The sequence below is a fragment of the Melopsittacus undulatus genome, chromosome 6 (genome assembly GCF_012275295.1).
Source record: "Melopsittacus undulatus isolate bMelUnd1 chromosome 6, bMelUnd1.mat.Z, whole genome shotgun sequence".
Lineage (NCBI taxonomy): Eukaryota > Metazoa > Chordata > Aves > Psittaciformes > Psittaculidae > Melopsittacus > Melopsittacus undulatus.
Window position 1 is genome coordinate 51,686,161 of NC_047532.1, and position 18,599 is coordinate 51,704,759.

The window sequence follows — 18,599 nt, forward strand, 5'->3', positions numbered from 1 at the left end:
ATTAATATGGCCACCTAAAACCCCCTTCTCAGCTTCTGAACTAGCATCTCAGGCTTTGGATACACCTTCACCAGTACTACAACCCTTTCCCAGATAGTAACTTCTCTATTATTCAGACAGAAAATTCCCTCCAGAAAGGAATACTTGACACAGACTCCACCAGCTATGGAGGACCTTGCTACTTAAAACAAAAGAAGCATCAACTGGCTTAATTTACTCTATGGGTATAGACTGATTGCTGAAGACAGATTCTGACATCTTTCTACCCTACTGACTGGTCTGTATTTTCCACGCTTTCACCCACTCATTCTCATTTTTCTTATCTTTATCCAAGTGAAAAGAAAGATCACTAGCAGCAAGTCTGACAAGTTCTCATTTCCCACAAAATAAATGGCAAGGCCAGACATTAATCACAACAGCAAGGAGAACTGACAGGCCTGCACAAAAGTCACGTGAGATGTGACAGTTCACATAACACGCTGGAATATAAAGGGGGGGGTAAGAAATAACTGAGGAAGCTTTGCCAACATAGGGAACACATGAGCAGGGATAGAGAGTACCTGAAATAAGCTATGTGTTTCAATAGGCTTCAGGACATTCCTAAGGCTGTATTAGGAGGATCTACAGACAAAACTAGGTTTCTTCAGTGGTGGAATACTTGTGCTACAGTATGTTAAAAAACCAGAAGCTATGCAATATAGCTTCCCTTCATCCTTCCCACTCAGCACAAGCCAACTAAAGTAGGTATCAACAGCCCCTCCCTTCTGTGAGAGTTATTCTAATCAGTTTCAACTGGGGGAGAAGAAAGCAAAGTCATTTCTGACTTCATAGTACCACCCCACTCTTGCTGTTGAATAACCACAGGATTACTCAAGGAAGAACACCCTTGCTAAACTATGTATGAACTTCCTGAAGCACCTACTTCTCAATTCACCTCCTAGATAAGACAGAATTACCATGAAGCTTCCACACTACCTTAATGGTCCCTCCAGGTGCAACGAATCCTGATGGAAAGTGTTTAATAGTGCCAATGGGCAATGGCCAGAGTCTGCATTAGGTCTGCACTGAAGAAGGATCAAGCTTCTGAAATTCTCTGCACAGTACTAAATTATGAATACAAGAAAATGAAAGTAGATATTCTGAAGTGCTTATAAGACTAATCCACCACAAAATAACCTCTACCAGAATTCAGAAAAATTAAAGTTAAAAGACACTTCAATAGTTTTGAGCAATGCTTGAGCCTTAAACAGAAAGTTTAAGCAACAAAACAAAAGTAATATGCATTTCTCCATTTTTTCAACTCTGAAGGAGCAAATAGTATGACTCATACTAAGTATCAGAAGTATGCTATTTTGTCTTCACTATGTTTAGTACACCAGAGAGTACCTTGGCTCTCATGTTTTCGTGACATTCAGGTATCTTGACAGTATTTTCATCACTTTTCGTGATACTATGCCTTGCCTAGTAGGTCTCATACTCCATAAAACCAACTTTATCGTGATCTCGGTTTTCCCCTTTGGTTAGTTCCTTTCCACTACCCTTGTTGTCTCTGGTGAGAAGGCCTGATACCTGGATACCTGTTGGCAGATAGAGTCTAAACAAGTTGCTTTGGGATGACTCCATAACCAGACCCTCAGTCCATACTGAAGAAGGCTTCTTACACCCATCACCTTTATATGGCCCAAGTTTGGCCTTACAGGCATTCTGTTGGGTCTCATGTTCTTCACATCTTTTATCAGAAACCAAGATTCCAAGACTTGTCCTTCTGCTGTTTTTACGATAATTTTTCTAGGTTTTTGGGATACTTCTGGCATTACGGCTTATGCATTACATGACATTATAAATTATAAGCTCCAAACCACGAAAGATCATATATGTGATTATGGTACTCTCTCACATTCCTTGAGGCACTCATTTTGAGATAAATAAGAGCACAGAATATTCATTCTCTTGCAACACAGTATTAGTCATGTCATTTGACAGACTAAAAGAAAGAAAACTGAGTGATAGCAATTTCACTCCTCCTGCACCTTTCAGCTTTCCCATCACAGAAAAAAAACACAACCCAAAAAAACTTTTTAAAAATTTGATGTGAATTTACAGCAAGGAATCTCTACCTTCCCATATGCTCTACCAGTGAAACAAAAAGACATGTGATTAAAAGCTGGCACCTGTAAAGAGATTAGTTTTCCTTAAATCCCCCATGTCCTTTGCCTGAGATTCCCCCAAACACACCTTGCCTTTTTCACTGCAGAGATAATGCCAGGCTAACATACCACTTAACTGGAAATGAACTGGTAGAAAGCAGCAGACACCAACCTCACCCACTGAAACACAAAGTAAGTTACCATTACCTCTCGTTTGTTTCTCCTGGCAACTTTGAGAAATTCCATTAGGATCTGCAATTGGGCAGCATGGGACTCCTGTAACACAGTAAATAAGGAAGTGTAACTCTTCCATATACATCAAGAGAAACAAACATTCCTTTCATCCACAGAAATCCACACTTAGCACAGAAACAGCTTATATTCAGAGGTGAGAAAAATAGCTTAAGGCAATTTTAAGAATGGCAGTTTTACTTTGCATCACAGGTTTTAAGGTTGTTTGGCTCACAGGAAGTTTTTACATGAAGGCAGAAATAATTTTAACAGCTCTTATTAGTAAATCTTCAGTAACAAACTAACAAGAGGAATTGCTTTTAGGCTTTTTTTCCTTTTTTTTGGCTACTGCATCTGAAATTGATTTTGGAATACAGGCTCCTCCCAGACTCATCTTCTACCCTACAAGATCACTAGCATCCATTTTGTGGTTAACAAAGCATGCAGTATTCATATAGAAAACACCTCCCCTCAAAATTAACAATTGTGTTTACATAGATTACAGCTGAAGACTCCTCTAGACTGGAAAACAACAAAAATGTCACTGATGAAACTAAAACATCCCTTGCTAAACTTTCCACAACAGATGATCTACCTTAACCATCAGCTTAATATATTCATCCAAATTGGCCAAAAATTTGACAAGAGCAAGATACGAGAAGCACAAGAGGAAAGAAAAAAAGCCTACATTCCAGCATTCATAACCCTAATCCTAACCCAGCATTGAGACTTATTTTCACAACCTATTGAAATATTTATTAAAGGTTTGTGAACATAATCTCAAAAAAGTTCAAGACACAGGAGTACATAAAATTCTTCCAAGGAAGATGGGACAAGTAAAGAGTTAGAAGCTAAGACTACTACTTTTTTGAGATTTTCTTCTTCCTCTACACTCCTGTGATGGTAACACAAGTGAAGCAAGTAACACTAGAAAGCAAAAATGCTTTTAAATTGTACTTTGAGTGTCAAATAGCATTGTTTTTGCTTAAGGCTTAATATCTTTGAAAGATATTCATGCTCAGAAGCACCCATACACTCAGTCCTGTGCCTTCTTTGTTCCAGATCTGTCACAAATGACAAAAAGGATTGGCAGGGCATAGAGAGTAAGGAATGTTTTACTCTGGAGTTAGAAACCATACCGAGCCTTATCTTCATTGAACCACAAAAAAAAAAAAAGTTACCTACAAGTCCCCATGCAATAACGTAATGTTAGTTCTGCTAGTATTCAGTAAACAAATCTTTGGGTTACTTTTCTTCCATTAGAACCATAAGTTGTATAAATATTAATTCTATGAGACTGAGTAAGATAAGCCATTCCCAATACAACTTTTCCTCACCTATTTTAAAGCACCATTTAAATCTACCTTCCTATCCAAAGTTCAGTAAGCCAAATTCTGTAATTCTTTGTTATTGTGTCATCTAGAAGATCTGGCTCCCATAACTGGAAATGGTCAATGACCAACAGCATGAAATGGCCGAGTACATGATGACTACCCCAAACCAACTACATTTCAGTTAAATCACAGAACAGCTTTCTTCATATAGTGTAAATCTTCAAACCAGCCTCATAAATAAGACATCTGAACTTTTCTTTTAAGCATTAAATACTAAGAAAAGCCTTCAGGGGTGACACTCAATTCGATTCTAGCAGTTCCAGCAGAAGCTAAAAGGTGTGATCTTTTTCACATTCCTTGAGTTTATTCCTTATCCTGCGTTTTGGACTTCATGCCTATTACCACAAAAGATATGATATTTACTTGTGCAATAGTCAATTAGTAAACATCTTCATATGCATTTCTCTGTTCTGCTAGTCGCTTTCTCCTATCCTTTTCCATTTTCACTGCTTGTTTACACAACTCTGCCACAAGCAACACCATAAGCATGACAGGTTGAGAAAGCTGAGATTGTTCAGCCTGGAGAAAAGAAGGCTGCATGGAGACCTCATAGCAGTATCTGAAGGGTGCCTACATGGATGCCAGGAAGGGACTTTTCAGGTGAACTGTAGTGGCCAGACAAGGAGTAACAGGTTCAAACTTAAACAGGGGAAGTTCAGGTTAGATATAAGGAAGAAGTTCTTTATTGTGAGGGTGGTAAGGCAGTGGAAGAGGTTGCCCAAGGAAACTGTGGATGCCCCACCCCAGCACTGTTCAAAGCCAGGCTGGATAGAGTCTCGAGTGACATGGTTTAGTGTGTTGTGTTCCTGCCCACAGCCAGGGGGCCGGAACTAGATGATCTTAAGGTCCTTTCCAACCTTACTATTCTATGATTCTATGTTACAGGGATTACAGTTGAAATGTTAGTTTTCCACAAAGGTCAATCAGATGGCCAACTTTTCCACACCAAAATACAAGAGAAGAATCTGAGCAACTAGTTTTGCAATAGAATCTTACTCCAAGAAGAATGAAAAGAAACAACTGCTATCTAGATAACAGCATTCATTAAAATAAGACAAGAGAAAATTCTTACTGCTTCCAGCTGCTTCTTCTTTTGCACCAACAGCTCCAGCATCAGGTTCACATTGGCCAGATCAAGATTGTCTTGATCAGTTCCCAACAAATCTTGAATTATCTGCCACCTATGGCCATTCTAGGAAGAGAACGAGAAACATTGGAGAGAAAGTGAGTTCAAGCCATCCAGCAACAAATATTAGAAGCAACACTGCAGTATTTTATTCCTTTGTAAAGTTTCAAAACAATTTTTAGGAATTAGAATTCCCAGTTCTCCCCCATGTACAGGTTATAGCTCTTCTGCCCTACTGTTTAACTGCTTCTCTTACTTGGAAGATACTCGTGCTTAATGAGTGTAGCTGCTGCTAGGAAGAGTTTATTTCAGACAGAATTTTATCCAATTTGTGCCCTAGTTTCTGAGAACACATTTCTATGGGGAGAAAAAACAAACCCCACATTTCCACAGAGTAAAAAAATGAAACCAAAAAACCCCAAAGCCAAACCAAAACATGTTTACCCAACATTAGCTGGATTATATCTACCTGAAATCCTGTTAAATGGCAGTATCTTTTAAGTTTTTTAATCAAATAATAGGCAAAGCCTTCATGTTAAATTCAAGCAGAATAAGATACTATCAGCTTTTTTCTCCCCTGCTTTCACCTTTCTTACTACTACTCTTAAGAGCATTTTCATGAGTGGGAGAGCTGGAAAGATGAACCTCATCAGAGTAACAGACTCTTGTAACCTGTTAGAGCCGAGAAGGACTCCTCAGAGAGCCAGCATACTACCACACAGCCTATCTTTTGGCACAGAAAAGCCTGAATAGTAAGTCACTGCTAATATAGCCTTGCATCAAAAAGCGTCAGGAACCAACATGAGCAGCTGAAAGGTCTTTAAGCCTTCTAAGAAACCGTGCAGGATTAAAAATTCCTGTGTCTAAAACTGACACTAAATTAAGATATTTAAATTTACAAGAACTAAGAATGGTATCTGGTCTAAACCAGACATTTTCTCAAATTGTGGCCTATTTGTTTTGACTAGATTAAAAACAAAAAATAGATAACATCCATATAGAACACACAACTTTTTACACAACTCTCAACAGAACTTGTGAAAACCACATAGGCAAAAAACTCAACTTCAATCTTGAACAACTGGAAATAGAATTAATTTTTAAGCACGTCAACAAGATTTGAAATAAACTTTAACATACTAATGTACTAGTTAAATATACTACTGATAAAATACCCATTTCCGGCAATGCATCATGAACTACTTCTCTTAATACCAGAAGTAATACAAGAGGAGAACAGTCATGTTAAGGAGCTGTTACAACAGCAAAGTTTCTCTTTTTAGAGTTGTCACTATTTTTTATTTGCTGCCACAAGGTAAACACAAAATTGCTTTGGGCACGAACTCATGGTAGGTTTCCACTTATTGGTAGTGCATCTACAGGCACAGTTTTCAAAGGTGCACTATGAGAAAAAGTAAAACCAGTTTCCAAGAATTTATAGTACATGTCTTCAGGTCAATTGTGTGCCTTTTAAACCAGATATCTTTTATGGAGATTATACATTAAATACATTATAAGCATATTTTATAATATAAAACATTACTGTGAGTAAACCAATGACTCCTTAAAGCATACTCTTTCCTAAATGCATACGACTGCTGAAAGCATTAATTTCTGCAATGCAGCCCCTAAATTAATAACACTTCAGAGGGATTTAAAAAAAAACAAAAACAAAACCACCAAACTCCCCACCCCTCAAAAAAAAAAACCACCAAACCCACAAAACACAGAGGTTCCATAATTTTTATTATTACTTTGCAACCTTATTTATGAATTACAGAAGCCAAGGAAGCCAGACATAAGAAGACACGAGTCTTCTAGTTAATGTTGCATATTATTTTGATCATAATGTACAAGAGTGTCCACTGCTGCTGTGCAGGGGTTTTCAGGAACTAAGAACACAGATCATGCTCCAATTCTGTGACTTGAAGCAAGCCTAGAAGATATCCAGGCAGTTTTATCTGGGATCAGAGCTAGACACTAATACTGCAAAACACATCTTTCTCCCTCTTGTGGTTGGTATTAGCCTTCCTTCAATTTCCTGACAGAACACAGTTTTGCACACATGATCAGACAAGCCTATGGCACTTCTAATAATCCATTACGCTCATTGATTATAGCTGTAATTTCCAACACTGAAAATTATTACCTTTGAATAAGTGCATTTCCATAGTTTCCTAGGTTATATTCAATACACTACACAACACTTAGCTGTGCTAACACAGCTTGCCTCTACACATACAATGCTGTCAGGAGAGCAAGAGTTAACAAGATTGAAGTGAACTAGTGTCACTGATACTGGTATTCTCTCAAAGAAAGTTAAAGCATCAGCTTAACAGTACAATTTCTCTTAAATTACGACACAATAAAAACTGCTGTACAAAACCATTAAATATATATAAAGTAAGAAAGTTGGAACATACGGTGCTACTCACTGAATGGTCCAGTTTGAGTCTTTTTTCCTCAGATCTTTGCTTCTGTTTAAGAATAAGTTCATTGACTAAAAAACATAAGATGTCAGAGAGGAGAGGGATTTAAAGGTCACAAAATAAATATTAAAGATTCTACCTCAGTAGTTTTACTTCAGTTAGTGATTCCATAGTAAGTTTATCAATAAAATTAAAATAGCAGATGCCTCCAGTTCATTCTTCACCAATTTACTGCTGGATTTTTTTTAAGATTATTAAAAAGTCAACAACAAATAAAAAGGGAAAAAAAAATCCCTAAATTACTTCAGCTCCTTTTTCTAAGTACCCATGACTCAGTAATGTTTTTCAACTCTATGGCAGAAGTATACCAGAGAAAAGTATGAGGGAGATAAATTATTATTTGATTATTACAGGCCAAAACCAGGCACAGCTGAATAGAACTTTTTCCTTTAATCACTATATGCACTTTTAAAGATATTTTTGCTAGTTTTATTTCACACCGATTTAGTGAAGTGTGCAAAGAGAAGGATAACCTGAACCCTTTACACACACATACACAAGCTCTTGCCTCTCTAAAACAGACCTCAAAGTCCTGAACACAGGTGTACAGAGTCCCTGTGTTAGGCTCTTTGGCCTAACATATGTCCTATAACCCACCTCAACACCACACTCAGATCAGCACACTTGGGTCTAAACCAAGAATACCATTTCTGAAGCATTCCCTGGCCACCATGGATTATAATCTATTTACTATTAATTGGTATCCCAGCACATGAAATTAATATTTAACTTAGTTGGAACCAGATGATCTTAAGGTCCTTTCCTACTCTAACTATTCTATGATTTCACACGGCAATGTGCTTCCTTTGATCTTTTCTCCCCATAACTAAGTTTCAAATTCTATTACCAGTTATGAACATTTCTGTCCTCTGTTTAAGCAGCTGTCAATTACAATTATGCATAGGTATGTGCACAAATATTTTTAATATACAAATACATACATCACACAGACCTCACTACAGTAGCCAAGATAAAACAATATGTAATTCAGTCTTCCCTCTCTCCCCACCAGTGTCCAAGCTTTGTAAACAGGGCATGTTCTTGATTATTAGACAGGCAACAGTGCAAGAAAAAAAAGTAAAGAGATTCAAATTTCCAGCCATCAGAAAAACATCTTTGTTTTGCTTTTGTTAGTATGTAAACAGAAGCAAGTCACTCAACACTTTAACTCAGCATACAGAACTGCTGGAGGCAGTTGACTATTAACAATTTATGCTACTAAACAAGGTTTATTTGATGTTCGGGGTTTTGTTGGTGTTTTGGGTTTTTGTGGTTTTTTTTTTTGTTGGTGGTGTTTGTGTTTTTTGACCAAAAAGTTGATGTTCGGATTTTGTTTTCAATATCCAGAAGATGGTTACTTAAAGAATGATTTACATGTGCCTACCTTCCTTAATAACTAAGATCCTTCTCATGCAAGCAAGCTTAAAGCTCACCTAAGAAGTTGGGATAAAGATGATCAATGTTGTCCACCACATAGTTGCATTTGGGACATCTGTTATTGTCCTCCAAGCTCTGATGAATACATTTATAGCTGTTCAGAAACATAAATAAGAAACAAAACTGTAAGCAAACATGAAGGAACAAAACATAAGCACAAGACAAATAATATCAACCTTAGCTAATGTATACTCCACATTGCCATCCAACAGCTGCATTGCCAGGATCCTACTTTGGAGACAAAATGTTCCAATATTATCTCAGAGCATGCTACAGCACAAAGACAGCAAAGTTTCTTAGCAAGGCATACAAAAGGTGTTTAAGTATTTCACTTATTTCCCCAATGATTGTTGCAATGTGGATATCTCAGCTCCGCTTCAACGGGTAGGGCTGACAAGCAGACTGCATTATTCAGAAGCAACTCTTCTAGATTAGCCAAATACTTGGCAAGCAACTTTAAAAGCTATTACACATTTTGGGTAACAGAGCAGAGAAAACACCCTCACCAGGTTCTCACATTATCCTCCACCTCCTGGCTCTTGTTCTCACCAGAAGTGACTTCAGAAGTGCTCTCTGTTGAGCTGTTAGCTATTTGAGCAACTGTAACTACAAGATGCACTTTAGCATCACATTTAAGCATCTCACTAAGAACCTAGCTTGATGCCAACTGCTGGCAGAGACATCCTGTGACAACACTGCTCTGTTCTTTCCAAATAAAGATATTTGAATGCTTCTCATCTTGGACTTCTAAAACATTAGAGATCACAGGGATAAAGTGTTATAATAGAGGGCACTATCAGCTGTTATCTTACCTGCTGCTGGTCAACATATTTCTGAAAGTTAACTGAATCTGCTGCTTGAGGAAGTGCTTTATACTACTGAAATATTACTTCTTGTAAAAACATAGGCAATTTATTTCTACTTAACAGACACTATAAGAGTATAATGTACATGGGACATTAAAACATCATGATTCAACTTTTATTCCAAGCCCTAGTTGAGAGGAGGAACAGCAGACAGTTCTACACCTGCCCCTGGAGGGTTCTTGTACTTCACCACCAAACATTTGCTTCTCATAGAGCCAGAAATAACACAATGAAAAATAAGTGGACTAGGCCAATTCAATAAAACAAACATTCCTGAAGCATATCCTCTATTAAAAAGTTTAAAGGAATTGCACACACCATATAATATGCAAGCCACTTCAAACTGTATATGGTCTTGCACAAAGGCAAGGTGGACCTCTTAACACCAACATTCACTCCCATGACCTCTTAAGAGGCAGGACCAACAGAGGTAAGTTGGCAAACTGTTCCAACTCTGGCTACTGGATGCTACTAGCAGTTTATGACCATTTTATTTCTTTACAGAGGAAACAGGGTTGCATAATGTTTTTTGTTTTCAACACTAACATGACTTCTTTTAAATCTAACTAGTACCCATCTTAAAATTTTATTTCAAACTCTTACTTCAGTGCAAGGACAGAAGACAGCAATGTAAGAGAAACTCAGAAGGAAAGGGATTCACAGCATGTGCGGACTGATGTTGCTGCAAGAGATGGACATTTTGCACAATAAAAAAGTAGAAAAACCCAACAAACAAACCTAACTTACCAGAAGCTGTGTCCACATTTCGTCATGTAGGCTTCTTCAATCATATCAAAGCAGATGGGGCTGAAAACAAAACCAAACACACAAATATGTCTTTTTATGTTAAAAAAAGGAAAGTGTTACTAATTCAAAGCAGCCACCTAATCACACTTAGGCAATATTTTCTATTTGTAAAATGAAAGAGGACACAAAAGCGCAATGGCAGCCCGGCAGTATAAAGATGAAAAGGGCAATCAACAGGCCTTTGAACTCTGATTGACACTGCAGTTTGCTACAATTAGAAACCAGGTAAGTATTCATTCCTGAAGATTTCAACAGCTGCAAACTACACAAACAAAGCCAGAGTACCTTCTACAAACAAACCTGGAGAAGAACCTCCTACCCATCTCAAACAAAAGGTACAAAATTTGGTTTTTACGTGAATAGACATAAGGTATTTATAAACACACCAAGATTAGTTTAGCTTTCCTTTTTTTTCCAACCAATAGCTATCTATAATTAAAAAAAAGCAAAGAGGCAGAACAGAAATAATAATGATGTCATAAGAGCAAGAACTAATAATGACGAAAAGAAAGGGCCAGTAAGGGAGTGTGCCCACAGAACACTGACAGGGAGCAGACAGGGCTGAGGCTGCTGAAGAGCACCATGAAGGCAACAGTGCAACCTAAAGAGGGAACCAACAGTCAAGCACAGTGTTTCGAAGTCAAAGAAGACAGAAAGGGCAGAACGTGGGGCTGTGCATAAGGAAAACAGAGGAGCACAAGTGGAGATATGTGCTTTAGTTTTTTCCAAGACTAGTTAGTGACAAACCAGATCCAGCTCTCTGGGAGTGATCACCAAGAATCAAGCTGAGGAAGGATGTGCAAACAAGCAGTGCTTCCATAGGAATCTGAGCAAGATGAGAAAAAAAGGAATTAGGTGAGATTGTTGTTGTTTCAGCATCAAGTGGCTGTGACACGTTTGAAAGAAAAATGAAATGCAGAGGAAAGCAGAGGAGAGCTGCATGTTACTTTCAGTGACTCCTCTAGCTGCTATCCCTGACAGCTGGTAAGATATACTGTCAAAGACATATTCATCTTCAGGTCTTGGCCAGCTATGCAGTGAGATGGTGTGGACAATGTCACAATTCTGCACATAACACTTATCTGCTGTGTCACAAGCTTCACCTTGCTTTCAAGTCCTTAGAGATCCAAATGCTCTCCTCTCACTCTCACAAGTCCACACCAATCTCACAGTTGAGAAAGGTTTTCACCAGCATTTGTCTTCTTCAAAAACAGCCTCCTCCCACCTTCTTCCAACAAGGCAGCTCCCACAGAATGAGCTGTTAATAAACTGTTAACAACTTTTGAAAATCATGAATCTTTGAATCCAAGACAAACCCCCAGATCACACTGAAATAAGTGATGCCTGGCTGAGCAACAGAGGGGAGCACCTCAACTTTTCTTCTTGTTAGTGATCCATGGAAGTCATTCCCCCTTTCTATCATCCATTTTAGAGGATACTAACATTTGTTATCCCATTAGACATTTAAAAATAGGAAGAAGGAAATACCTTAAGTATTTTTTTGAGCCCCTACAGGAGAAGTTGTGGCCCTTGGTAATGCAACCCCCCCCCTCTGAAACACCAAACTGGAAAATAAAGTACCTTGAAAAGTTTGTCCTAGCATACAGAGTAGGTTGCCTTAAATATTTCACCAAATTGTGTAAATACAAAACCAAATCAAACCAGAACGCTACTCTATGAACCAACCGAGCCACCTCAAAAGATGACTCAAAAATAATTAACACACACCTATCATTCTTCCACCCCAACACACCGTTTTCTGCACATCATTCAGCTTGAGTAGCACCAACTTCGGGAGTTCAAGCCACTATTCCCAAGTTAGAAGTTACTTAGTTTCAAGGCACTGTTTACTCAGAATAAACTACGATCAAACTTAATCAACAAAGGCGGATTAGTAAGAGTAGAATTAGGTATCTTTTTAGTCTATTAGATGGCCCTTAAGAAAGTCAAAGCCTTATGGTTAGATGAGAGTCTGAAGCTGGTTTTCCCCCCAACTAGTGATGAACAGCATAATTTCTTCGCCTTCTTCTAGTCATATTGCGTAACAGTCCCAGTTCTGTGTTGTGCTAAAACCTGCTATTCACCACAGGGTCAGATGTATTCTTTCCAGCACACTCCTAATGCCCTGTCTCCAAGAAGTGCAGCAATCAACAAGGCTGTAATGCTCCTCTGTCTGCAATAGGACATCACAAATCAGAGCTAAAATAGTAAGACTACCTCCTAACATGACAGCCACCCAAGACCGCTGTTCCTAAACTTATTCTTCTTCATATCAGTTTGATTGGAGAAGTGTCAGAGACAAAATGGTTGAGGAAAAGCAATTGGAGCCAGCACACGTAGCCATCCAGTGCCAGGGTCATCGTTAATGGAGCCTAAAGTTTCTATTAAAAACTGTTTCCCATAAAATGCTCACCAATTTACAAGTGGAAACAAGACTGATGACTTTTAATACTTGCCAAAGTCAAGCTGGCTATAACAGATGAAAGTTGCTATGCACCACTTGTTTTAAGTTAACACAGAGGGAAGGTTAAGAAAGCAGTGGAGTGATAGGGACTCGAGACACATTACAGTTTCTAGTATACACTGAAACTGAGAAGCAGAAGTATGGCAAAATCACAGCTTCTCTGCATGAGATAGCTCTCATTCTCTATTTGTCTTAAGCAGCAGAGCCAGGCAAAAACGATGCAAATTACTTCAGCAAGCCAAAGATGTCACTGATCTTCACCAGACACTGATGCCTATTTACTTAATTTTTTTATCCAGCACTACAAAGGCTTACCATTCTTTCTCTTATGTCTTTCTCTCAGGAGTAGATCTGAAAGTGGTCACTGTAATTCCAACACATTTCAAATTTCCTTCTGCTCTGCATCAGACAAGACCCCTTACAGTTCCACCCTCCTGTTCTGCTCCTCTTTGGTCTAAAGAGAGAGCAGGAATTGCTGCAGGCTCTGTCCATATAAGGTGGCCAGGTCAAAGATTGCTGACACTACTATCTGCTCAATTTGAAACTCTAATATAACAATATATTATAAAACTATAATTTTACATGGTATGCAAACAGCTCACTACTTTCAGTTTGTGACCTTCAGGGTCAATTTGCAGTATTCCTCACTAAAGGGATTTGCCAGATCACATGCATGCAACCAACTACACTCAGCCCATGCTTGGCATTAACAGGCAAGCACCCAAAGAAATAACAGTTTTTAAAAACCCATGCACCTGCAAGTTTAACTTTAAACTTCCCACACCCAAGTTTGTTGGATGTACCTCTCCAGGTCAGTATGCAATGTCCCCTCTTCCATATGTTCTTATGTATGCCAGAGCTCACAAACGAGCACTGGTATGAAGCAACATACAGTAACATCCCCTCTACCCAGGGAGCAAAGCAGATAGTAACTGGTTTTAAAGAGGTTTAGTCGACCACTAACTAGGAGGGCTGATGTATGGTCTGGGAAAACTGTAAACAATTACACTGCTGGACAGCAGAAAATCCTTTGATTAGGTTTCCTTTCAGATGCTCTCCAGGCAAGTGGAAAGAGGTCCTTGCTACAGGAACAGCACAAATATTACCTTTAAATTCTACATCCCGCACAAAACGAAAACATTTCCCCTTTTTATAACGAAGTTGTCCAGTAAGTCAGGCCTGTTGGCTTTCCTGACCAGAGTTACACTTTTCCAGGCAGAAGCTGATACACACCACAAACAGTACATACTTGCAAACTCCTGAGCATATACTTGCTAAACATTTCACAATCCAGACTAGCAATGTATGCCAACATTTAGATTGCAGCCTAGGCCTCACATTGTTGAGACAGCACTTTCAAAAGATGGGCAGAAAAGCAGCATACATTAACATTATTTACAGGATTTTTATTTGCACCTTGATGTTCGAACTCATCTAAACTTGTTTACCCCTTCCCACCTTCAGTGTGGCATGGCCAGAATCTACCAAGTTTACAGCTGTAGCTAGCAGCAACTCACAGCCCATGTTCGGAGAGTTATAAAATGTTTCCTGCAGCTGGCAGCATTTTGAAAGTGTCCCAGTTCAAAAAAGGAACTTACAGACACAAAACCCAGCATATGGAAAATTTCTGCTTTTCACGGAGATAATGAAATCTTCTTTAATTCACTTTAAACCGGCACGCATACACGTCTTCTTGGGCACCACTCAAAATTCCAGAGTTGCCCCGGTTGAGTTTATTTCTGTACTGCATAACTGTATTGCTAACTAAAAAAAAAACAAAAAAAAACCAAAAAAACAACCCCAAAACCAAAAAGGAAAACAAAACAAATAAGAGAAATACTATAATTTGAAGATACTGTTAACAAGCACAAACCCAACAGCTCACAGAGATACACAGTTGTGAAGAACCCAGGTAAGTTAACTATAATTATTGTCTGCTGTTAACAGGCTTCTGACTTGCACTTCAATATGCCCAATGTGGCTCTTGTAAATACCAACAAAAGGGGGATAACACATTTTGCCACAATGACTACTCAGTTGATTTCCTCCCCGCCCCTTGTTCAGCCAGCAGCAGTCCTCAGTGAAAACAGCTAATTACATCATCTTGAAGCATGAACAGTACTTACCTGCAGGAAAACAAACAAAACTACCAAAAAAAAAATCCCACACAAGTAAGAAATTCAGCTTTCTGAGCTGTCTTAAAATACTTCAACTGGCCTACAAACTTGTTTCCATTCAAATAAATACCCCATTTCTACAAGAGACAACAAAACAGGAAGTGACAGCTGACCAGGAAAGTACAGGAAGCAATGGCTGTAGACCATTCCTGCCAGAGTGTAACTGTATAGGGAACAGAGGAACACGAGCATTTGCAATTGCTTTATCTCCCATGATCACAAAACCCATGATCAACAGCAGTGAACTCATCTCCCACACCAAGTGCTCTTACATCCACCTGACATGGCCTAGAGCCTTGAGCCAGAACAGGACATCAGCTGATTACAGCTGTCCTCTCATCCCAATTCTGCTACTGCAAAGTAGTTTATGATTATTACTAGTAAGAAGTACTTATTGTTTTTTCTGCCACTAACTTCTCAGCAGCCTCAGGTTCCCACTTTAGTAGCAAGGATATTTCTCATCTGGACAATTCATAAAGCTGTAAAATAAAGCCTACCATTTTTTGAGACAAAAGCCTGTTCTCTGTAGATAACAAACTTTCAACCCTCACCTGTAAGTCAGAGCTGCCAGAAAGTCATCTTGGAAGCTGTCTGCCATTTCTCTTCCTCTATTTTTTTTAGTGTTTCTTTCTGATACACAGCTTTCCTACAACTCAAGCTTCCTTCCAGTATCTCTTCACGGTTTGCAAGTCTCAGATATGAGCACTTAGCCCTACTTTCTCTTCTTGCATTTTAATACCTCCACCCAGCTATAAAATAAATAATCAAATCTACTCCTTATACGAGGAGGTTTGATACTCATCATCAATGGGCACTCTTTAAAACTGCTACTTACCACCAGTTCTCAAACCACACATCGCAGTGGGCCTTGGTCTACCACTTCTAATGAAAGGGTATTTCCAGCTATGAGCTACAGCTTTGGCTGAACATTAGAAAAATAGCATCTGGACAGCTTCATGAAAAATTTTTATCCCATCATCACAGAAGTTTCCCACTCATCTGATTTTAAGTGCCAGACTGACAATCCTTATTGCTGTTTCAAACTACACAACCCTTCCCAGCAAGAGTGGCAAACCCACAGCAGCTTTCCTGGATCTATTAGCCCCCCAAAAAACCTATGGATGTAGTCTGTAGGAGGACATAATCTTCACCGGCTCCTGTTCTGGAGGTCAGACCAGGGCAGCGGGAAGGCTCTGAAGGAGTCATCCCACCCACCAGAGTCCCTCTAGCCCCTGCTAAGGCTACACCACACAGGAAAACGGGGCATTCGCTTGCGATGTCAACAAGCTGTATATGAGGAAATGCCTCGTGTTGTTAGTCCTTCCCGGTAAGTTGGGCTGCGCCGGAGTGTACCCGAGGAGGAACCTGCTGGGAATAACCTGGGTCTGCTTAGTAACACAGACGGTGCAAGCAACGCTGCTATGCCGGCCTAAAACGCAACCAGATAACCACAAAGGCGGTGGGAACCCCAAGGCCATAATCCCTCGAGGGCAAGCAGACGTACCAACGCCTCTTTCCCCTCACAGGACCCCCGAGGTGCCGCTGCGGGCTGCTCCGTCCTCCCACTGGTATTTTACACCCCGCCGGGCTTCCAGCCGGCATGGCAGCGCCCCGGCTTCCCTCAGCGGGGTAGCGGGTGATACCTTCGCGATATATCGCACCCACCAGACGAAGTCGTTGCTCTTGTCCTCATAGGAGTTGATGAGCCCGTTGCAGAGCGGCGTGAGCAGCGGCCTCTTCCTGCTGCCGCCGCCCGCGCCGCTACCGCCGCCACCCGCGGAGGAGCCTCCACCGCCGGGCCGCGCCGCCGCCGCCAGCCGGGCCAGCCCCGCGCCGGAGCCCGACACGGCGGCCGCCACCAGCACAGGCCGCGCCGCCGCACCGCCAGAGGAAGACGAGCCCGGCGCCATGGCCGCCGAAGAGGAGGAGGAGGAGGAGGAAGAGGCCGGGGTGGCGGCGGGCGGCGCGGCGGGGTGCTGCGGCGGGCGGCTGCCCGACATGCCGAGGCCGGGCCGGTCGGAGCGGGGCCGACGGTGGCGCGGCCTCAGCGCATCCCCGCGCGCGGCGCCGCGGGAACAATAAAGTTCGTTCAAACAAGGAAAAAAAAAAAGGGGGATTAAAAAAAGCGCCCGCCCGCGCGCCCCCGGCCCGGGGCTTGTTCAAGCTTTATTGACAGGCGCACAGGCCGCCGCGCATGCGCCGCCCGGGGCGGGGCGGTGCTCCCCTTGGGGCGGGGCGTCGGGTGCCGCGGCCCGGCCTCCTCGGGGCCTGCATTGCCCGGGGGTTGATGCGCGGCTCCCTGGGCTGGGCACCCGGAGGTGCCCCCAGGCATGAGGTAACAGCGGCGCTGGGAAGCTCGGCAGTCCGTTGGGGCCGTGCGGCGGGGAGGTGGCTGTGGGCTGGGAACCTGCCTGCCCCATGCGCCTCAACGCCGCCAAAGCCAGCTCTGGCAAGGAGGCATTCCCCCCCCCGACACCGCATCTCCATCGGAGCGCAGCAGTGCCGGAGGAAGGCTACCATCGGAGACTGGCACTGGGCACCCGAACCCCTCGGGGTTCTGCAACAGGCAGGGTTGATCCGTGTCTCTCAGGGTGCTCTCGCTTACAGTTACCCCAAAGAGGGTACCCCAAGGAGCAGCTCTGCACCTGCTGAGCTTTATCCTGAGCATCATTTCTGTGTCCAACCACACAGAAAGGCATCCGGTAATGAGTTAACAGCTTTTCCTGGTCTTGAGCCAGCTCTTCTCACTGCCTGGGCAGGTGGGAATCCCACTAACAAGGCCGGCAGCATGGTCCTGCTACCCTATAGTAGCCCATGGTTGTACAGAAGCAAGGATAAACTGCTCTCTGCCTAAGTTGATGAATAAAATGTTAATGAGTGACGCCCCAAATATGGTTTGGGTGTAACAACAAATGCTGCCCCCAGACTTCTGCAGGCCAAACTGAAGGGTTCATGAAACAGAGCGCTTGCCAACTAAAGAGCTTGGCCAGAAGCACTGCAGAGAGATACTTGTTGTTTCCCTTAATTTCTCTTCTAAAAACCTATAGAAACATATTGCCTCCTTTGTGTCGAGTAACTGTATTTTCTGCACTCAGTTTTACCTGTCTAGGGTTAAAGAGGCAGCTAGTGAAACACTAGGGCATTCCCTCAGAATGGTAATCCTAAACCCAGGAATGGGAAAACGCCCAAAGAGATCAGCTCTGGAGCACTCCTCCCAGTACAGGCGGTAGAGTGAGGCTTCAGTGGGCTGTGAAATCAGTATGAGAGCTGGTAAAACTGGTCTGAGAGAAAAAAAAAAGGTGGCTTCAGGTAGGCAGTATCTACTGACCAGAGAGGACAGGCGACCTCTCTGACATGCAGCAGGGTGCAGGGATGAAGGACCACAAATGTCCCAAAGGGAGACACAGCTCTTGATTTCTTCTGGAGGTGCTGCTGCAGGTGGAGAGCTGTGGAGTGCTCCT

At 41.5% G+C, this 18,599-nt stretch overlaps 1 protein-coding gene across 2 annotated transcripts in view; it reads right to left on the minus strand.

Moving 5' to 3' along the window:
• Positions 1-17,146, minus strand: part of COP1 (COP1 E3 ubiquitin ligase) — a 130,474-nt gene extending 113,328 nt beyond the window's left edge. Inside the window, exons 1-6 of one of the 2 annotated variants that reach the window (XM_034064224.1) lie at positions 16,804-17,146; positions 10,438-10,497; positions 8,821-8,918; positions 7,334-7,398; positions 4,845-4,964; positions 2,355-2,423 (exon numbers count right to left, since the gene is read on the minus strand). In XM_034064224.1, coding sequence (XP_033920115.1) covers positions 2,355-2,423; positions 4,845-4,964; positions 7,334-7,398; positions 8,821-8,918; positions 10,438-10,497; positions 16,804-17,138 — 747 coding nt within the window. In that variant the 5' untranslated portion in view covers positions 17,139-17,146. Of the gene's footprint in view, positions 1-2,354; positions 2,424-4,844; positions 4,965-7,321; positions 7,399-8,820; positions 8,919-10,437; positions 10,498-16,803 lie in introns of both variants that reach the window. The other variant, XM_034064223.1, reaches the window with a different exon arrangement.
• Positions 17,147-18,599: the final 1,453 nt, after the last annotated feature.